The sequence below is a fragment of the Anas acuta genome, chromosome 2 (genome assembly GCF_963932015.1).
Source record: "Anas acuta chromosome 2, bAnaAcu1.1, whole genome shotgun sequence".
In the NCBI taxonomy this organism is placed as follows: Eukaryota; Metazoa; Chordata; class Aves; order Anseriformes; family Anatidae; genus Anas; species Anas acuta.
The window spans coordinates 123,218,161-123,241,332 of NC_088980.1; the positions used below are offsets into that span (position 1 = coordinate 123,218,161).

At 34.8% G+C, this 23,172-nt stretch overlaps 1 protein-coding gene across 2 annotated transcripts in view; it reads left to right on the plus strand.

Moving 5' to 3' along the window:
• The window catches only part of PREX2 (phosphatidylinositol-3,4,5-trisphosphate dependent Rac exchange factor 2), a 179,542-nt gene that overhangs the window by 94,622 nt on the left and 61,748 nt on the right, over nt 1–23,172 (plus strand). For both annotated transcript variants that reach the window (XM_068672027.1, XM_068672028.1), the window contains 10 exons: nt 606–723; nt 1,604–1,788; nt 4,859–5,020; nt 7,903–8,125; nt 8,469–8,676; nt 14,642–14,821; nt 17,617–17,711; nt 19,728–19,810; nt 20,154–20,244; nt 21,778–21,906. In XM_068672027.1, coding sequence (XP_068528128.1) covers nt 606–723; nt 1,604–1,788; nt 4,859–5,020; nt 7,903–8,125; nt 8,469–8,676; nt 14,642–14,821; nt 17,617–17,711; nt 19,728–19,810; nt 20,154–20,244; nt 21,778–21,906 — 1,474 coding nt within the window. The remainder of the gene's footprint in view (nt 1–605; nt 724–1,603; nt 1,789–4,858; nt 5,021–7,902; nt 8,126–8,468; nt 8,677–14,641; nt 14,822–17,616; nt 17,712–19,727; nt 19,811–20,153; nt 20,245–21,777; nt 21,907–23,172) is intronic.

Consider the following 23,172-nt stretch of genomic DNA (forward strand, 5'->3'; position numbering starts at 1 on the left):
TAATCTGTGGGAAAATAAAGCAGATCTAATAAAATAACTATCAAAAAGACAAATTCAAGTAATGAAGGCTGTGGTGTATAAATTTTTTGCCAGTGACACATGGGTGATAGATTAGGTGGACATACTACCATGCTATAAATTAGCATTCTGCAATCTTCCCGGCTTTGTGGACACATAGCAGATTTAGCAAGACAAGAACTGTTCTCTTGATTTTTTCACAATTTCTTGTCTCAAATATTTTTCAGCCTGCAGTTTGATTTGAAATGTCTTAGATTATTTTTGGCAGAGACATGAAACTGATGGATGTCATACTGCCACAGATTTCCTACTGTCTCATGATAGTATATACATTAAAAAAAAAAAAAAGGAAAAAAAAAGGTTAAATGCTTCAGATGGTTCTAGCCAAAGCCAAAATTCTCTGTAATTTTCAAAATATTGTTTTGAACTCAAAGCTCAGAAGGCAGTAGATATGATATTCAGGGAATTAAAGCAACTATTATGTGATTTATGTGATTTATGTGATTGAGAGCAGTGGGATAAGTTGCTATCAATTGTGCTTGTAAAGATTTGTAAAGATTTTTTTTTTTTTTTTTAACTTTTTTTAGCAAGATTCTATACAGTGGATTTACAACAGCATTGAAAGTGCACAGGAAGATCTTCAGAAAACAAATGCCAAGCCCTCTGGAGATGATGGAGGAGATGCCTTTGACTGCAAAGTGGAAGGTATGTGATAGCTTGTTTTGATTTTGTTGTTGTTCAGAATGTTAGTGTAAGTAGCAAGGAAAATACAGGCAGTGGCTTTATTTTCAGAGATGAAATTGCAGGCAGACAGTAAGTTGTGCTTTATGTAAAGATTTGCTTTTTTATGTATTGTAAGGAGGTAAATTTAACATGCTGTTCCCTGAAAATTATTGCATTTCTCATTTCAAGAAAAAGCTTCTGTGAACACTTCAGGGAAAATCTTTTCAATTTTCATTCATAGGATATGAAATCCTAGGAATTACCTGAATTATTTTCACCACCAGTAATCATTTAAAGTTAAATTAGATGAGTTAGTGACTACTGCATGAGAAATAACAAATCAGCTATCCTTCAGATTATTTTCAGGCAATTGACATTTAGATAAATCTGGATTCGTGTGCTTGTACAAAGATGATAATTAAAGAGGTGGTTAGCATGTGAACTGTATTTGTGTTCTCTGGGTAAATGGTGACATAGTGGTTTCATTTCTGATAATTTTCTTATGGTTTATTTAGAATTTCTCAGTTTTCATATTTTTGTTGATACTGTATTTTATCTGTCTAGATTTTAAATGAAATTGAATTAGTCCCTTTCAACAATGACTGTTTCTAAACAGAGACTGTTGTGACTTGTCTTTTCATGCTTCTTTAGCGATTTTGCATTTTAACATTCATAAAGGCAGGCACTGGTGTTCTGATTTTAAATCACTCACCTGGTAGTTCGGTTATGTGCTGTACATGTTCAAGTAGAATGATTAGACCATTTGTATTTCTAGAATGTTTGTCTATGCCCCCCCCTTTCTTAATTCATTTTTCAGTGGCCAACCCTCCTCAACTGATCTGTATTACTTTCTTTATTCTAGAGGTGATTGACAAGTTTAATACTATGGCAATAATTGATGGGAAGAAAGATCACGTAAGCCTGACTGTTGACAATGTTCACCTGGAGTATGGAGTGGTTTACGAGTATGACAGCACAGCTGGAATAAAGTGCCATGTGTTAGAAAAAATGATTGAACCAAAGGGATTTTTCAGCTTGACTGCAAAGGTACTAAACAATCATATGTGTTAATTCTTACTTGGCTGAATACCAATGTAGCAACATCTTTCTTCTGCTTATTCTTGGGATTATATGTATTTCATTTAATATCTTGTAATTGGTCACCTTTATCCCTCTGACATTTTGAAGGATGATTGTGTACTCAGGAAGCAAAGTAAATTATGGTGTAGTAATAAATTGAGCTTCTAAACTGAACAAACATTAAAGAAATTTAGTCTTCCATTCTCCCTACCTCTCTCCCTTTTTTCTTAATCATCAAATAAAGTTGCAAAGAAAGTCAAAGATTCAATGAAATGTCAAAACTTTGTGAAGGCAGGCTGTAGTTTCCAAATGTTATTTTATCTCATTAAATTGCCTGTGTAACTTTTTTTTTTTTTTTAGTGAGAGTACTGGAAGTAGCATCATATTCGTATTTTTTTTTTTTTTTGTGTGTGTGTGTATGTTTTAAAGTAAAATAAAGCTCTGTATGTATGGGAGGCAAACACTGGCAAAATCACAGATGAAGAAAAAAGCAAGTGCTACTTTAGAGTTTGAGCTTTTTTATTGGTGAATATTTCCAAATGGTAAAATCTGCTGTTGTTATGAAAGTGATCCTAAATGTTTTTTGCATATAACTGGTGTTCTCTGGGTCAGATTGACAAATAATACATACAATACAAATAATACAGCTCCTTTTATTTATTCTTTATCTTTTCATGCGCATATGGATATTAAAAATATATAAGTATGAAAAGCCATACTTTGGGGAAGTGTATTTATGTCTGCAAATTTCTTATTCTATTTTCTTTCCATCAGAAGTGTAAGCTAAAATACTGGTATTTTACTGAAATGACTGAAGCTACATATTTCCTTTCCCTAACTTCTCTTTGGAGCAGACCAGTTTGACAAACAAGGGAATAACTTCTTGCACCAACATGACAAGCTTTGCAAGAACTGGTCAAGTTAATGCCAAAAGTCACTGTCTTTAAAGTTGTTTATTCTTGCTCTAATTACAATTTCATATAAAACATTAGAGGTATCAATTACTGATTGCTGAAGAAATCTTTTTCCCTTGTTGTATATAGAGTAGAAGTTAAGAAGAGAAGTACTTTCAGCATATAGATTGCGGCCATAAATAATGCTGTGTCATCACCCTTAGGGTTTAGGTTGGTTAATTAATTAAAGACTACATCTCTGTATTGTTTTTGAATAATGTGACTATGTTAGAAAAGTATAGTAGTGACCATACTATACAACAAAGGGTCCAGTGGAAAAAAACAAAAACAAAAAACAGGACCCTTTGCTCAAAGGCAATAATAAAAACTGTAGTAATGTTTTATAGTTGTTTATAGTTGTCTGCAAATGGTTTTCAATACCCTAAACATAAACTTTTCTGCACTTTCAATAATGAATTTGCTTCTCTCCATATCCTCCTCTCTCATCTTGCTGTGTATTTATTGTTGCTTTGCATTTCTAAACATATTTATTCTGCATCATATGTAGTAGGCGAGGGAAGTAATCTTGGACTGCTTTCCTGTACTATGCAAAGCTTTACTATGTTACCATGAGAAGTAACCAAAGCTGTATTGCAAAAGTTACTAGTTTTGAATACATTTAATTTAATGGACAGATGAAAAAAATCTTGAATTGTTGAATTCATTTTCAGGTTTAATTAATAATAATTAAACCTGAAAATTTTAAGTGTAATCAATGTTACTCTGTTGTTTTAATGCCATACTAAAACGTTGTAGCAAAGAGTTAAAGGTTTTCCTCTTTTCATCCTGCTGGAGACCTGAGAAAAATTTCTCTCAGGAGCTTGTCGTGCATAGTTTGTGACTTCTTAAAAACTTGAGATTTTGCACTCCAAAATTTCTGTAGATTGTCATTTTTTTTCCTAAACTCTTCCAAATCAGTCAGGTTTGTAAGTCATATATTACATCTGCAATGATGGATAGAAGAATAATGAACTGTAGCAGAAGTGAATTGTAGATGTAATTCTCATGATGGATTAATTCTGTGTGTGTTGTTTGTTCATAGTTCTTTGCAAGCTGGTATAATATTAGTACTATGGGATTACTTTTGTCAAATTGCTGTATAGACTGACTGGCTGAAGCAGTCAGTCTGGTATCAGCTAAAAAAGACATCTCTTATATTAGGTCACTGAAGAAATTGAAGCTACTGCAGTAATGAAAATTTTTCCAGTTTTTAAGAAATACTGATTTGAGATAGTGTTGGCACCTAAAAGAAATTACCTGCTTAAGAAAAGTTCAGTATCTCTAAAGTGCAAGCCTTTTCTATTTAGGAGCATTAATCTGGATTTTGGGTGCCTGTTATAATATTACTTTGAGTGTGCTTTTCAAACACATCTTCAGAGTTGGACACAACCAATGATAGGGATATACCATGTTACATGACACAGTGAATTTCAGTTCCTGAAATAAACATTTTACTCCAAAAAGGGATATACACTACCCTCATCTGTTTAACACACTTTTTTTTTTTTTTTTTTTTTTTAACTTCTTTTTTCTTCAGTTTTCTGGCGTCATCATTTGCTAGTGCTATTTCTATAATAACAGGACTTATAACAGAATCATATCATAGAATGGCATGGGTTGGAAGAGACTTTAAAGACCATCTAGTTCCAACCCCCCCGCCATAGGCAGGGATGACATCCACTAGATTGGGTTGCTCCAACCTGGTCTTGTACACCTCCAGGGATCTTCAGTCTTTGCTGGCTGGTATAGCTTATTCTGTTCACTATTTCCTGTTTTATGTATAAAGAATACACAAAAGGATAACACTCGGTTTTCATGAATGCTTTTTTTTTTTTTTTTTGTCTTGCTTTTCATAATAGGTGCCAAGTGAAGGTACTTGTTATGCGTATAACTTATGCCAGGGATAAATTTAAAGAAACCATTATTGCTTCCCAGTTTGCATTAATTTTTGTGAAGCAGCATTGCCTGTAATGTTAAAAGGCAACTGATTATCTGACTGTTCAGCTTTAATTATAGGAGATGGTAAGTAAGGGATTATTTTAGTCACCTCATTTTGTAAAGTAATGATCTTGTTTTTGTTTTAGATTCTGGAAGCACTGGCAAAAAGTGATGAGCATTTTGTGCAGAACTGTAACAGCCTCAATTCCTTAAATGAAGTGATCCCCACTGAGCTTCAAAGTAAATTCAGTGTCATTTGCAGTGAGAAAATTGAGCATATCTACCGAAGAATCTCTAGTTACAAAAAGGTATGACCAACATGTCTTAAGCTTTGTGATATTTCTCTTTTAAGGGAAAAATAGGTTAAAACGGCATAGTTTGAATCATTCTTCAAAATGTTTATTGCGGTGGCAAAATATGGCTGAAAGATTAGCTATAGAGAGGTGTGAATGACCAAATTAAGTAATTGCATAAATTGTTTTTAAACTGCGCTTTCTATCATCCTTTTTTTAAACACTAGTTAAATCATATCCTTTCTCCTTTGCGGTGTTCTGTTGTAGATACAGTCAACTATGTATTTCTTTTAAATGCTTTAGACCAATACTGTGAATTTGCTGATGTTAACCAAAAATGAAGCAATAACATCAAAATTACTTTTTCCTTCTTAATTGTCTTAATTTTAAATACCAAATTGTTATCCTTTTATTCATCTTGTTTGCCCTTCAAATTGTTATGAGGTTTTCTAGCATGCCTATTAAGAGTGCTGTGAATTGTTAGATTAACTTGTGTTAATAAAACTTTATAGCACAAAATAAGCAGAAAGTTTCTGACTTTCATACATCTGAGAACTAGATTAAGGAGATAGAAATGAACAAATAAACTAAAGTATGTGATTTTTAGCTACCCCCATTTCCCTATAGTCGTTTAGCTAAGCAGTCCAAAAATTAAACAAGTAATAGAGAGGTTTAGTGTAGAAGCTTCACACTGTCCTAAATGGAAAAGAGCAGACGATATTTTTTTTTGTTCTCCAAAGGAAAAGGAGGGAAACCTGTAAGGGTAATTCAGTAAGGTGTGAAAGCCAAAAAGCTGGTTTCCAGAGGCTTCTCAGGGTGGTCTCTGCTAAGAAATGGAATAAACTCAGGAGCTGGGTCATAAAAGAAGACATTAATAGGATTCTGCTACTGCATTATTTAACATCCAGGCTTTCAGTTGTTTGCCTGACTTCCGTGTTTTCAAAACTGATTCAAAATGAATATATCATTTTGAAAGCAAATTCCTTAGTTGGAACATTAATAATAGCATATTTAGAGTTTGAGTAGCATGAAGTATTTTATACCTTTTTGTAACAAAACAAAACAAAAAAAAAAAAAAGGGAGAGATAATAATGTACAGTCCCTTTACAGGGGGCCAAGAAGACAGTAAGTTAAATTTTATTGTGTTATTTTGGATATGAATTTAACAGCCACAGGGAAGTTTTCATTGTGCTTATGCTGTCTAGAAGCAGACATTGCTGATACAAACTGCACTTTTAAGCTTATTCGTTCAAAAGTTAATAGTTTCACAGTAACAGCTTTTAATGACAATCAATAATGCGATGAATTGCAGGGATAGATAAGTTGTTTTCTTGGCAAGGTAAAGGTAACCATGGTTACTGAAGACTTTCAGAACGCCTGAGCCTGGCTTGGCTTCTGGTTTCACTGTGAAAGTTCGATTTCTATAAATAGAAACCCCATAGATTTCTGCAGTTCCTACTATTATTATTATCAGAACATTTTGCTCATAATAAACTTGGAGTCCAGTGCCATGAGTCCCAGATGTTTCTCAACACATGTATGAAAAAAAAAAATTGGGCCTGACTTATGATCTGATTAAGTCTTAGCCAGGCATTTGGTCTCTCTGGAGCAGGATGTGTGGGAGATTGAGATGTGAAATATGTACTGCTTGCAGAAACATTTTCATCGTTGAATGTCCTCAGTGCCCTTCTTAACTATTTGTACATTCTTCAGCCTTTCAACAATTCCATAATTGGATTTCTTCAAACCTTCCCAATCGTGTTCTAATATGAAGATTTGAATGTAATTTATCAATAAAGTGTTCATCAGACTGAAGTAATAGGACACCAAAATAAACAGATATTTAAATCCCAGCAGAAAAGTAATGTTATTACTCAGGAGACATACCTTTGTTCATCTGAAGTGTTAGCCAAAGCCTGAGTAATTGAATTGGTACTGCTGTTTAGTAGAGAAGGACCCTCTACTTTGAAAATTTTTTTATGCATGAGCTATGCTCCATGAGGAAGCATCAAAGACCTATGTGATATTCTGTCTTTTCTTTGCTCCTTGCCTTGTCACTGGGCATCACTGAAAAGTGCCTGGCTCTGTGCCCTCCCTTGGAGTAAATTGATGAGATCCCCACTGATTCTTCTCTAGGCTGAGCAGTCCCAGCTCTCTCAGCCTTTCCTCACAGCAGATTCTGCAGTCTCTTCATTATCTTTGTGGCCCTTTTCTGTACTTCTCCACTATGTCCAGGCCTTCCTTGTACTGGAAAGCCCAGAACTGGACACAGTACTTCTCAGGGCTCACCAGTGCTGAGCAAGGAGAAAAAGCTACATCCCTGAACCTGCTGGCAGTGCTCCTAGTGCAGCCCAGGAAACCATCGGGGTACTTCATCCTTTCTGTATATGAAATTCGTAATTTATAGCTTACAATTATGCTGTAAGACATATTGTAAGACAGTATCTGTTTCTATTATAGTTTCGAGCTAAAATTTTAGAAGTTCTTGCAAGACATTCACTTGAATATGTCTGTGACAGCAGATGTTTATAAATGTTATGTGAAGTACAGCACTGGAACATAGAGCAGTTCTAGACTTCCTCTCCAGTAACACTGTTAATATTTTATTATGTTCCCAGGAAAATAAATTCTATCTCCTTGTTACAAGGCTATTTACATTCATAAAAGGAACCGTTTACTTAAATAAATAAATAAATAAATCAACCCCTCAGAAATATAAGATGAAAAATATTTTATCTTTCCTGTGTAGAGAAAGATGGAAATTATGATTTGATCTAGCCAGGATGACTGAAGTATTGTAAACTTTTGTTTTCTAGTCACATACTCAAGTTTTTACAGTTAAGTGCTGACATATCAAAAGCTGCTAATCAAAATTTTATTTTCTTTCTCACATCTAGTTTTCAAGAGTATTAAAAAACAGAGCTTGGCCTACCTTCAAGCAAGCTAAGTCAAAGATTTCGCCACTTCACAGCAGTGATTTCTGTCCGACCAATTGCCATATCAATGTGATGGAAGTGTCTTACCCTAAAACCTCAACTTCTGTTGGGAGTGCCTTTGGTGTACAGTTAGACAGCAGAAAACATTCTTCTCATGAAAAAGAAAATAAAAACACTGATCAAGGTAAGCCAGTTGAGATTAGAGGGAACTAATTCTAGTACTTCTGATACAGAATATTAAAATCTAAGTGGTTTAGGTTGATGTTTCAAATACTAAAATTAAGGACAAGCCTTTATGAAATCCTCCTGTTTTCAAGACAGATTTGTTTTGAAACATAATAAGGGCTAGTCATAATTTCACACCAACTTTTTCCTTAAATAGCTTGACTTTCATAAGAAAAATAAAATGCAAAATTAAGTTATTACATGAAGTTTCAAGCAGGAATATTTCAAATTTTATTACATTTTGCAAACTTCAAAATTTATGTTAAAAAGGTATCAATGTAACTTCTTTATATTATTCCCAGGTAAACTGAATCCCATGGTTTATGTTCAACATACCATTACTACTATGGCTGCCCCTTCAGGACAGTCTCTTGGCCAACAAGAGGGCCATGGTCTGAGGTACCTCTTAAAAGAAGAAGATTTAGAAACACAAGATGTCTATCAGAAATTGCTGTTCAAATTACAGACTGCACTGAAAGAGGTGGAAACATGTGTCTGTCAGATAGATGAGTAAGTGAATGTTACCATCTGGACTTGCCTTTAATTTTTCCGTTGAAGATACAGATAAATCTTGGTATCCCTTTTTTTGTAGTATGGGATTAATATTGACTACAGACAAAATTGTGATATAGCAAAATATTTAAGCGTAGCTAATTTTATATTTTTTTCTTTGCTTTTTTTCCAGTGCACCTATTTTTTTTTCCACATTAGTTTATAGCTTTTCTATAGAATGGACTAATAATTTTGAGGTGAGAGAAATATGAGGCCCACATGTCAACTAAAATTTCACTCAGAGTGGAAACAAAGGCCAGAGGTACAAAAATAACTCGTACGTAACTCATCAGATATTGTTAAATAGTCCTGAAGATGAATTTATAGGCAAAGAATTTTTCATCCTTAGGAAGATAATTTAATAGACGTTTTTCAAAACCAAGTTAGCCTTAATGAAGGACTCTAGGTCTACAGAAAGCCACTCTTGAGTGATTAGGACACTTGTCTTGAAAGTGGGACACCCAGAGTCACATCACAGTTTGTTCTAATTCAGGACAAGGATTTTAAACTTACTCTTCCAGTTTTGCGATAAGTGAGTTGACTGCTTGGGATGAAGGAGGATAATAGGTGTTTCAGTTTTGAAAGATCCCTTATATAAATGTCAGAAATGATTTCTTTTGAAAATATAAATTACATACATTTTTGAGTTTAAAAGTCATCTTTCATGACCTGTCATAAATTTAGACAAGTGGTACGTCATTGCCTCTCCTGTTATTTTGATGACTTTAAAACAATTTGTCCTTTCATAGTTATTTTTGAGTATTTTGTTTTATTTTATTTTATTTTATTTTAATTTAATTTTATTTTATTTCTGTAGTAGTAATGTAATAGTTACACAGTAATAAGTAAATGTAATGTATGGCTATACTTTAATAGGAATGAAAGTAACTATACCCTGATTATTATCATTTCTTTTTAAAGAAAGAGTTGCTTTCTGTGCCTTTAAGTAGTTCTGCTATCATGATGAAGTCAGTTAATTAAATTTAATGTGATTTCAGTGTTTGCGTGTGCTAAGAAAATGACTGTCTACAAAGCCTGTATTGTCACTGCTCCTCAGGGAAGTCAGTAGATATATATGGAAGTTCAGTCAATATTTCAGGAAGCTCCAGCTACCAGTCCGTCACGCCTTTCCTTTCCACTCCCTTGAGCTAGTAATGTAAAAGCACATTAATTTATTAGCCTTTCCTTTGTACTCATGTATATCTACAGAAATACATGTGTCTACAGACACACATGCATATTGTGTGTACATGTATAGCATATATCTATACATATTCATTCTGTGAGTCACACAATTGTGAAAGTAAACACAGGGATTCACATTTTCTTCTTTCATAAAGTTCCAATACAGTGAACTTACAGTGAGTGGAGTGTGAATAGGGTACACAAAGTTATTTAGCAAATTTACTTTTTACTATTTATAAGATTAGTGCTCTCATGCTTTATTCCTCACAGACTTTGAGTGGACTGCTAGTGTATAATTGTTGTGGAGGAAAGCAGTTCTATACAGGCAACGGGATAGCCAAGGGACCTGCTTGAAAGTGCTGAACAGGAAAGAGGGAAGCCAGGGCTATCTGGGTGTGAGCAGTTAAGCAGTACATAGTGTATTGTATCAGAACACAGTTATAGCTACTAATTAACTTCTGAGAGAACTGTTGGGATTACTAAGAACAAAAGATAGAGTATCAAGGTAGAATAATGGAATAGCTGTGGTTTGATTAAAAATATTCTTACTTCAACAGCTAAGAGCATATGCTTAAACATAATGATCTGTGAACTTCACATAGACTGTAGAACATCTGTTTTCTCTTGCAACATGGACAACAATGAATTTCATGTCTTTATTTCCTGAATTGCCTATTATAAGCAATGCTCATTCCTATAGTTTTCTCAGAAAAGGAAATAAGAACACAGTAGCGCAATTTTAAATTTAAATGATAGAAATTGGGCTACTAAATGACTATTTTGTACCTTTCATAATAGTAGCATTGAGAAACTATTGCTCCTTCATGTTACTAGATGTCTCTGCACTGTGCTGAGGTCAGCAATGGGCTGTTTCTCTACCCCCAAAATTTAGGTGTTTATTAATGTTATCTGTCCAACCTCTCCTATCTGTTACTGAAAGAAAGAGAACTAAAAAAGAAGTGTGTTTCACCTGAAGAGCAGGTCTTTAAGGGCTTGTGGATTATGGAAGAGGATATGTAAGAGACTATTGCGTACTGCTAGCATTATCTTCATAACATCCACCATGGCTCCTTGAATAAGTACTGATGGAGAGAAAAAGAGAAGTACACATAAAAAGACATTTGTTCCCTTCCCTCAGCCTCTCAAAGCTCTACTGACTTCATTCAAGTAGTTTAATATTATCACAATATTTCTTTAGTACTGTTGCCAGATGCCCACCATTAACAGGAGGTGTTATGCAGGAATCAGTGCTTCTTCCGGTTGCTCTCTTATATTGTGACTTTGTTGTGTTGTTGGTTCACATGGACCCAGCATGCTCCCACGATCCCAGGTGTTTTTTTTGAAAGATGTCCATTGGGAATATACAAGATGCTTGAACATTTTCCAATGTTTCCTCATTTTCCACTCAGGAGAGGTTGCATATTTTTTTTTGTTACTGTGTGTGGATATCTATTTTTAATGCATAGACAGTCCATAATGGGTTTTAGTTTGTTTCTGACATACTTTTAGAATTGTGTTGATTTGAGTTTCATATAAGATTACTTCCACATATGAGGATTTTTTGGCGAAGTTTTAAATGTCTTGATTTAATGGAAATTTTCTTCATAGTTAAAGGGACTTTCTGGCTATTAGTTACTGCTCATACACATGCTTCTTCTCTAAGATGTGTCTAAGATAATTTTGTTTGGGGTAGCCCATCTCCAAAGAAAGTATAAAGTTCATATTCTATACTTTAAAAAAAGAAACACTTTAGAAAATAAAAGTCTATTTAAGCATGATTACATTTTTTATTTTTTATTTATTTTTTTTTTAGAGACCAGGCTTGGGTTTGTGTGTTTTAGACACCCTGTACTGGGTTTCTAAAAGCACTTCATTGACCTCAGGAACTACCAGCACCAGAACTGTTATCCAGAACTGTTATCCAAAGTTCCAGCTTTCGTTCATGGTAGTTCAGAAAAAAAAGTTTCCTTAGAAATGGAGCTTGCCTGGTGGGAGAAAGTGAAAAGCTCCCTTAGGAAAAGCTCCAGCTACTTTCATCAGTCTTTTACTGAGATCTTGGCAGCAGTGACTAAACAGTCACATAAAAGAACAGGATATAATAGTCTGTCTGTGTCTTGACAAATAATTACTCAGGGGAAGATATTTTCATGAGCTGAAATTGCAATTCATTATGCTTGTTGTTTGTTTCTTACTCTTGCTTACTTTCTTGCAACAACAAAATCCACAAGAAGTTACTAGAATGTATCTACCCAATGACCATTTTGTTTTCCTAGAAATGGATGATAAGAGGAACATAAGAAAAAAGAGAAGCATATATTAATCATTCTTATCTCACCTCATCTTCTAATAGACAGTGCTATATGGTCTTATTGGAATTGACCTTTTATTTTAAAGGCATGGTTAGAATGATCTGCCACGAATTTATTTAATCCCTTTTTGAACCCTTGTTGTATTTTGGTATTCAGAAAATTCTGTACTAATCAGTTTTACAAGTATGAAGAACTGACCCAAAATAAGTCTCTCTAGTGGATGCGTGGATTTAAAATCCAGTAGAATTATGGTTTTTTTTTTTTTTTTTTTTTTGTAGATAATTTATCTACATTTTAGTTACAGTTCAGATCAGTACCTTTTCCTATATGTATTACAGAATCATAGAATATCCTGAGTTGGAAGGGACCCATAAGGATCATCAAGTCCAACTCCTGGCACCGCACAGGTCTATCCAAAAATTTAAACAATGTGACTAAGTGCACACAGTCCAATTGCTTCTTAAATTCAGACAGGCTTGGTGCAGTCTGTTCACTGGAGAGCCTGTTCCAGTGTGCGACCAAATGAATGGCTTGTATTGGAAAGGACCTCAAAGATCATTTAGTTCCAACCCCTTTGCCATGGGCAGGGATGCCACCCACTAGATCAGGGTGCCCAGGGCCTCGTCCAAACTGGCCTTGAATACCTCGAGGGACGGGGCATACACAGCTTCTCTGGGCAACATGTACCCGTGCCTCACCACCCTCTGAGTGAAGAATTTCCTCCTAAGAAAGGAGATAATTTATCCTATGTAGGATAAATTGTCTCTGGTTAGCTTTTAGTAAAAACAAGCTATACAAAAATGATGACAGACTTTGCTAGAAAGCTTTGTTTCCCATCCTCGTTTCCTTCAAGTGAATGTCAAACCCTATGTTAACATCTGTCACGTCATGATTTCAGTGAGACAGAGCCTGATATGCTGTTTGAGCTATGTGTTCATTGCTATACATTACACAAACAGCATTTTGGGTATAGTCTACCCTATTGCATTTCCAAGGTATATGATTTCTTAATTTCTTGCCCTGACTCTGCGAGTCAGAAAACTGTGTGTTCTCAAAACTGTTGTGGTTGAACACTGTAGAAAATGTCCGTGTTTTGTATGCAAAAATTCACTGCTTTGAGTCCAGAAACTGAAGCTTTCAAGAACAGCTTAGAGTCATGTTGTTTTCTGGTAGATTCTTTGTGAAAGTAGTGGAGAAAACAATAGTTTGTTACTAGTGTAAATGTAGCCAAACAAAGTTAAGTGAATTGTCATTTTGTTAGGATTAAGAATGCGTGAGTTCCCCACCTTTCGTAATGGATTGTGAGAAATTAGTGTAGAGGAAGGAATTCTGAATGCTACCTTTTAATAAAAATAAAAGCAGCATTTTTATTCACAAAAATATGCATCTTCTGTAGTTTCCCTTCAGAAGTAAAAACGTGTAACAAGATTGTCTATGCATTTGGTCTGAATTTGGCAATGTTGATCATTCTGACAGCTCCTAAGTTAAAACCCTGCTACTGTGTTTAAGTACTTAACAGGAAAAAAAAAAAGCATAAATCAATGTCTTCTGATATCAGCAAAAAAAATAAATTACAATTTAGAAAGTAGTTTTAGCAAGAAAAATGTTGCCATACAAATACTAGTTTGAAGATGTTATTCTAACAGTGTTGGAGTGATAGAAATTAAAGCAGAAGTGTCTGTATTAGCTGTTCTGAACTTGAAAATAAAATTAGAGCATCTCATTACCAGTATGAATTAGCCATTCAAGAATATGAACCTTTTGCTTCCAATGGCTGTGAATATTCCAAATGTAGCAGTTTGTAATGTTCGCTGTTCTTGACTGGATGTCATTTTTGTGCTTTTCACATAAGCTTGTAGATTAACCATCAATTTTACTAGTGATTGTGACTTAGACGCTTTGAATGTGAGGAAATACACAGGTATGTTAGTAATGATTCTTAATACGCCATAGTAAAATAGCTTGTGATGTAGGCTGTCATATCTGCTACAGTATTAATTAAGAAAATACATGTTTTTCACAAAGAAATATTTTCTTTGGTTTGTTTTCTTGATTTATGCTGACAAGTACGTAGTTCATTCTTAAAAACAGTTCCTTTAATATAAAATGTGACTCCAAGTATTCAAGAATAGGCTGTATTTCTTCCCCAAGTGGAATATTGCCTTCATACAGAATTGAATATTTAGCAATGCCGATGGGTTTCGTTGATTAAACTGTGATTGAATAAACTGTTACAATATTCAATAGCAGAATGTTCCACTTTCTTTCCTCGTTTCAAATAGATATGGACTGAATTAAGATACTCCCTTCACATATCTTAGAATAATATTTGAAGGATGTTGATGAGAAATAGCCTGTTGGTATCTCACTTCTGAAAAATATTAACATATCTTGATTTTTTTTTTTTTTTTGGTGTGTGTGTCTCACAGCCTTCTTTCTTCAATAACATATTCTCCCAAATCAGAACGTAAAACGCCTGAGCCTTTAATACCAGCAGACAGTGATAATGAAAAGGGAGAAAGGAATGGGAAGAAAGTCTGTTTCAGTGTGACAGGTGATGAACAAGAAGATTCTGGTCATGATACCATCAGCAACAGGGATTCTTACAGGTAACTTTACTAATAATACTTTTGTTCATCTGTCAACCAAGTCAAGCCTGTGGGTTTGTATACTGTCAAGTGTCTATGAAGAATTTCAAAATATAATGATTCTGACATTTCTAACACAGGAATAACTGTCATCAAGATGTGTTACAAGGTGTGTAAAATAAACTATTTTTTGATCACAATTTAGTTATTAGATCTCAGTATCCTTTACCTTAATAGGATATCACAGCCAGAGCTGTAGGGCTTTTCTTTAGATTACTCATTTCATAACATACAGAAATGGTTATGATGCTCCCCAACAATAAACCAAATATCTGCCATAGAAAGCTAGATGCCACAGCCATCGCTCTTGCTTATCTTAAGGAAAAAAATAATAATTTTCAACATATATTCATTATCTTCTTCCACTCAATATTGTAGAATCATCCCACATCTAGAATTCATAATACATCACCTTTACTGTGAATTAAAATGCAAAGAATTTTGAAAAGGAAGGAGTAATTATAGCAAGCATAGGTCTTTATAAACACCACCTTCTGATGCTTAGAGAGAATTGGTTAATTACACTTGATATAAAATCTAAATTAAAATTTTAGCTGCAAGTAAAATAAGGCTTTATTATGTGTTCATTATCATGGTTCATTATTATGCTTGTGAAGTAAAATCTCACTAGGGTCATAGTTTTTCTACAGAACGCTGTGTTGCTGAGATCTCTGTGTTGCTCTTTCATAAGCTAATATTTGATTACTGCAGCGTAGTTGATAGGAACTCTTTGTCAGAGTAGAAATAGAAATATAGGTATTAATTTAAGCATAAATAAATGTAGAGGTAATTTGCACAACTCAAGTCCATCTTGTTTTAAGGATGGGGAAACCACAAGCAAAGTACAATTGCATCTGAAGTATTTTTAGGGGTTTCTGCATGTCCGGAATATGTCAAACTCTAGTCTCCTGCACTTGCTTGAGTGGGCAGTACCACAGTTGGCACTGAGTTTACATGTAGAGAAAAAAAAAAAAGTGAGTTAGGACATGACAGCTAATTTTTTAGAATATTTTCTTTATTCTGATAGTAGTAATTTGTAGTCTGATCTGGCTATTTAGAAATGATAAAATCTAGGATTTCATATGGAGAATAATCACAAAATCTGTGAGTTTAGAATATTTGGTAGAATGAGATTGGATTTGTTTGTTTGTTTAGGAACTACATCAGACAATATTTAAAATTTAGAGATCCCATTATGCCATAGTAACATTATAAGAACTTGTATACTAATCTCAACTGTTAGAATGCCCTAATTCTCTGTTGTAGGGCCTCATTCTAAACCTTGCAGTACAACACGGTAAAAATGCAAAATGATTTAGCTAAGTAGTTATGTCTAATCTGTTTCTAATTTTCATGTTTTATTTTCTCATGCTTGGCACAATCCAGTTTTAAATAACCTTCATCTTCCCTTTGGAGATTTTAATATGTGAATAGTTAGAAAACATTCTTAATAGCCAGCCAGAAATTCTTAATATTCCCTGGGACTGATCACCCTCTGTTAGGAACATGCTGTTACTGATGTCTTTTCACCTATTTATTGGATCTGATTGTAATAATGCTATATTGCTTCAATTAAACATTTTATCCACTTACTTACCTAGCTGGCTACAAGGCCAAAATGTAAGTCAAAGCTAATAAAAGACAACTTCTATTAAAAAAAAAAAAAAAAAAAAAAAAAAAGTAGGGAATTTGCGGATGCATGAATAACTGCAGCAATATATATGTGTGTATATATCTATACCTTGGAGTATGGTACACCCAATTCATAAAACCAGAAACAGATCATTACATGTAAATATGCTTTAGGTACATTTATACATTATCTTATGTTCACTAGGGTTTTAAAGACTCCCTCTGCTGGATAATTACCCTAGCATTTCCTGCAGTGAAACTAAATGGTCTTCATGAATTGAATATATCATTCACTGTTGAATTTGAATTAAAATGAGGGCCTCAGGGCCTCATTCAACCTGGTCTTGAACACCTCCAGGGATGGGGCATCCACAACCCATCTGGGCATTTTTGAGAGGATGAGATGAATGAATGGAATATCTACAGCAGAGAAAATAGCAGAAAAACAGACAAGTTTTAATCTCCATATCTCCTTAGTAGAGCAATATGGGTGAAATTTTGTATGCCTAAAAATTTTCACTGAAGTCATAGACATAAATGTCTATACATCTTTCATAGAATGAACAGTTGTAAAACAAAAATGGGATTATAAACTATATTTTGGCTGGCAAGGAAAAGTAGTTTGTAATTTGAGTTTGATGGATTTGAAATTGATTAAATCTGTTCTAAATCTGTTATGGATTGTAGTTTGCAAGTCATAAACCAGAGTACTTCATCATGTTGTATTAGTTATGGACTAGGAGTACACTTTTTAAATGTGGAGTTACTAAACAGTTGGAGTCCACGGTTTTAAAAACTGTCCCTCATGAAAGAAAATTTGGTTGTTTGAATTGAAAGTGTATATTTTCAGTCTGCAAGTACTTGTTCACATGCAAGGCGAAGGGAGACAACTGAATCATCTATTCCGGAAACCTTGCCCTCTGAGTTCTACTAGGATTGCAAATTACATGATAGTTGAAGTATAGGGATCTTTATTGTTGATAAATGATTGTAAAGACCATCTCATTATTAAAGTAAAAATGAGAAAAGGGAGAGAATGTTCATAACTTTGATATAAAGTCTGTGTAAAAAGACATGACTTTGTGTTGTTTTTTTTTTTTTTTTTTCTCGTTTCATTTTCCAAGTGATTGCAACAGCAACAGGAACTCCATTGCTTCCTTTACCAGCATTTGTAGCAGTCAATGCAGTTCTTACTTTCACAGTGATGAAATGGATTCAGGTATGTCTAGAAAAGTCAGCTATGAACCTGTCATCAGTTCCTTTTACTCAGTTATATTCTTTTCATTTGCCTGGCAGTTTTGTTGCTGCTTTTGTTTTAAAAATTGCTTCCTCCTTGGTAATAGAAGTGTATCATTTTGTTTCTGCCTAGCTAGTGCTGCACTTAAGACTCCTTTTGTGAAAGACAGCCAACATTCCAGCATCTCTGTAAATAGACTGAATTAGTTAGAGCTCTTAGAGTGGCTGCTTTTAACCACTTTCATGCCCTGACCTTGACAGCGCATTATGTTGCACAGAGTAAGGAGCATTTTAGGTGAGTCCAGAATGCTCTCCCAGCCTGCGTCAGTGCCCAGAATGCAGGATACGGCTGTGTATGTTTGTAGGAAGGAATGTGAGACCACATAGAAGCACATTCTTGTTTATGCCATGACAAATTGAATTTAAATAAATGCAGCTGCTAATAAGACTGAGATGGGATTTAACTGCATGGAGTACAAGGTCATATACTCAGGGACTAATAATAAAAATGTTTGCTCCAAGCTGGGAGTTTATCATTTGGGAATGATTTAGGAACAGAAAGAACAGGGCATATTAGTTGAATTTGAGCCACCACTGAGACTTGGCCATAAAGAAGGCAAATTTTATTGCTGGTCACATCAATTTTCAATTGGGATAGGAAAGTATTAATGACATTATCCAAGGTATCTGAGATACCTTCTGAATAATGTAATTCCAGTCAGCTACTTTCAAGAATTGGAAAGAGTGGAGCAGACACAGAAGAAAAGGATGAAGGACATAAACAACAATTAATAACGTAGGAAACACAGGGTCTTTAACTTAGGATATGAATGAGTTAATATGTCCTAATGCAGCAACAAGATGAGGTACTGGGATGCCTAAAAGAAAATCTCTGCTAGCCAAGTCCAAATACAGCATTCACATTGATTAATTTTGTCACTCAGTGAAACTCCCACTCTCCCAATGACAGAATTTTCTCCTAGTTCCAAAACTAGCCTGGCTAACTCCAGATCAGGGCTCTTTGGCACTGTGCTCCATCTGTTACAATTAAAATCCTGTGTAGGGTTGTAACTGCTGTCTGTAAGGACATCTAAAGGAGCTAAAAAAAAAAAAAAAAAAAAAAGCAAGGAGACAAAAGTGCTATTTAAGTGTTTCAGTGACATAAGAAAAATGAATCTAGGTTGACCATGAATAAATTCAGGTTATAAATTATCAAGTGGCTACTTGTTATCTGTCACTGCAACAGCAAGGAGGAAAACGAGTTTTAAGCTCAATTTTTCACAGTTTTTGAAGAAGTTCAACTTGCATCACCTGTTGTCTGAGAGTGCAAGTGACTGAGGGCAGTGACCTAGGAGAGTCCTTCTCCTTTGTATTGTCTTGGGAAATAGTTTTCTCTGTACCACTAAAATCTTTGTATCAAATACAAGATTTGGATACTGTACTGTTGGTTTAATTCCAAAATATCAGAACGATTTCAATAGTAAGAGCATTAAGATTGTGAAGTGTCAGTACAATCCCTATAAAAATTTCATGATGAATGCATTTCAGCGACTTTGTGGTCTCATGTATTATTACAGTTTCACACTCCTTAGCTGTTTAGTCTGGTGTTTAGGGTGTTGTCCAGCACAGAAGAATCCTGTGTTTTGGTCATAGAATTGCTGAAGATGGAAGGAACCTCTTGAGATCATCAAATCTAATCCCCTGCTCAAGCAATAATCTAGAGCCATGTTTCCCAGATCCATGTCCAGCTGGGTTTTGAATAAGAGCTCTAAGAGCTACTTCTGTATTATCCAGTGACTGCTTAATGCAAATTACATAGGGAGAACAGTTGTATGATGTAGGATTCTGAACACTGTAGACTTGTGTTTCTGTGCCTAGAACCGTAGTGGGTATAATCCTAAGTAAAAGTGTGAGTGCAAAGCAGATTATCCAAGATATAAATATTTTGGAAAATGTGCTGAAACTTCTAAACAATTTTTAATTTTAAAATATTTTTCAGGCGATGAGCTTCCCATAAGTGTTCGAATCTCTCATGATAAACAAGACAAACTCCATAGCTGTTTGGAACACCTTTTTGGTCAAGTATGAGATGATTTTTCTTGGCTTTAAGTCCATGTTTGAGCTAAGATGTCTTTAGCAAATAGCAATTCTGTGATACTTTTTTTTTTTTTTTTTTTTTTTTTTTACTTTTGCTTTCCACTGTTTATTGGGATGGTATGTATTTACTCCTCCTACTTCTGTTTTCTGTAAATAGTTCAAAATTTCATATAAAACAGATTTAGTAACATTATCTAGCCTTGAGCTTTAACTATAGCATCCAAGAAAGCACCCAAAGCTGCTTTTCTCTAGTCCATGTTTCTTAAAGAAAAAATTGCAAATTTTTGCTATAGAAAATATTCTTCTCACAGAACTTTAATCCCAACAGGTCGATTCAATTGTCAATCTTCTGAAAGGACCAGCTGTGGTGAGGGCCTTTGAACAGACAAAATACTTCACACCAGGCCGAGGCCTACAAGGTAAAATTAATTTTGTCATTAGAATCAAAAGGAAGCTTTAAAGGTATACAGGTATGGCTATGTATTCCTTGAGCTGTGTGTTAAAAAAATGATTTTGCTTATTCTTGCCATATTCTACAATAATAGATTTTTGGATTTTTTGTCAAGTAGGTTATATTCTTAGTGAAAAAAAAAAGCACAACATATAAAAGAATTTCAGATTTCTTGGAAAGTCAGCTTTAAATTGTAGACTCTAAACTGACTATAGAATTGCTGAGGTTTCTGAAGTAAGAAGCAGAATTTTATTTTATTTTTTCAGATACTTTATTACATTTTTGTCTCAACTTAGGAAGCAATTTCTGATCTATTCTAATATTAATGCCAGTGTTTTAGTATTTTTTGTAGATGTTTTATTCGTGAAGCTGATTTATAAATAATTTGAAAATGTAAATTTATAGTCACAGTCATATTTATATCAAATACGTACTTATTTAAGTGTTAGTGATTATTTAAAGAAATTCTGTATGTAATTTCACATATTCTGCTAACACTGTTGCAGAGTATGTCTAAGGGTATAAATAAACAAATGGTTATAGCCATAAGATTGTGATGAAAAATGCAAGGGACTTCTCTTAGTGAACTGAGTTTAAAAAAAAAAAAAAAAGAAAAAAAAAAAAAGGCCAACAGGAGACAGACTTGTATTAGTATGCATAATTGTGTAGTAGACTTTATTATGATTTTATTGAGCCTGCATATATATCTTTTGGCAAAGAAAACTAATTGTAGATGGCCAGAGGGTGGATCTTTGACTTTTATAGATCACCAAAATCCCATTGAAGTCAACAGAACATAATTATGGTATACATATTACCTGGTCTTATGAAGCCTCACCCTTCAGTGAATTTGTGTGGAAGTCAGCATAATCTCTTCCTCTTCCTCTTCTTGTCTTTCTTTTGTTTCCGATTTTGGGACCAAGATAATCAGAATGAACCTAGAACATTTGTGCTTGCTTACTTTAGTTTCTCATTTTTTCACGTTAAGTACATGACAAACTTACAAAACATAATGTTAACCTTTCAGCGATTTAATAAATATTCAATTAGATACAAGATATGGACAAGTTGGATGTTTTACTCTTGGTCTTCACTATCTTCAGGAACAGTATGAGGAACATCGGATGATTCGAGACTAGGTTAAGGAATAATTGAATTTTTCTCAAGTAAAATTTAATTAATTTTCTGATTGGATTAATTTTGCCTACATTTGCCTCTAAAAGTTCTAGGCTCTCTCTTACTCCATGGAGAGACAGGTACCTTCTATCTTACATACTTCATTCAGAAAGAATCACGTTTGGGAGCGCTGCTCTCTCTCTCCTTTGATAAAGTAGGGAGCTTAGACAATTGTTAGACTTGTCATCCTAACTTTAACTTTTTTAGAGTTAAAAAAGATGAAACCTATATGAGTTGTGAAAACATTTAGAAAGAAACAGTCTTCTTGTGACTTTCTCAGGAGGTTTAAACAGAAAAAAAAATATATTTTTTTGTCTTTGCATAGAGTTTCAGCAGGAAATGGAACCGAAGCTTAGCTGTCCAAAGAGGCTACGACTCCACATCAAACAAGACCCTTGGAACCTTCCCAGCAGTGTCCGCAGTCTTGCCCAGAATATCAGAAAATTTGTTGAAGGTTAGTAGGTACAGCATGGCTGTAAACAAACAGTTTATGATAAGAACCTGGGAAGAGAACAGGGAAAGACACAACTGCTTCATGTTGCTGCTAGGCAAGGTTTGCAGAACACCATTATGTCTATGGGAGATACCTGAATTTGAGGACTTGTTTGTGTTTGTAGTAACAAGGTTAGTAGAGTACACCTAAGCTGCTTGATGCTCACTCTATAGATTTCAGGTATTGAAGAGAAAATAGTTTCTCCTGACAAGTTAAACCAGATGAACCATATGTTGCATGTGCTAGGTTATTTCAGGTGCTGCTGAAGTCTAGTGTGCTTGACTTATTTATCACAGAACTTTATGGAACAGATACACCAAAATTTGACTTTCCTTTAAATTAACACATTTTTTTTTTTTGTACTATCTTTAATGGAAAGATGAAGACTCTGCAGGACAACTTCTGTCCCGTTTCCTGTTCTTATGCGTCATTGATCTGGAATTGTTATCCTTCTGAAATCATTCTCCTTCTACAGCCACAAAGACAAACCCCTTCCACTGATTTTCAGTCACTCATTCCATCACAACTGATGCCATATCTGTCTTCATCCTATACCTTCCTCCCACCATTGTCTAATAGTCACTTAATACTCTGCTTTTCCTCACCACCAAGTGACAGGTTGGGCTGGTGTTTCTGCTTTGTTCCTTGGCTTCATAAGAAAGTCTTCCTCCCTCCCTCCCTCCCTCCCTCCCTCCCTCCCTCCCTCCCTCCCTCCCTCCCTCCCTCCCTTCCATCTTTTTTTCTCTCTTGCTCTTTCTCATTCTTTCTCTCATGCTGTCTTGCTCTCCCACTCTCTTTCCCTTTCTTCCATAAGAAAGCTTTATTTCTTGTACTGTTTGATAGTGAAACAGACATAATGAGCAAATAATCTTTACAGAACTACTTGTACTAGCAGTCTATGTGGGAACAAAAACCTTTAGTCTGTCAGGTTTAGTTCTAAATGGTTTCTCTGTGTTTAGCTTCTTTCATTTAGCTTTTTTAAAAGGCAGGGCTTGCCTTTCATGAACCCATGCTGGCTGGGCCTGGTCCCCCGGTGGTCCCACATACATTGTGTGATTGCATTCAAGATGACCTGTTCCATCACCTTTCCTGGCACCGAGGTCAGGCTGACAGGCCTGTAATTCCCCGGGTCCCCCTTATGACTCTTCTAGATGGGCATCACATTAGCAAGTCTCCAGTCATCCTTTCTGGATGACCATGACTGCTGATAGATGATGGAAAGCAGCC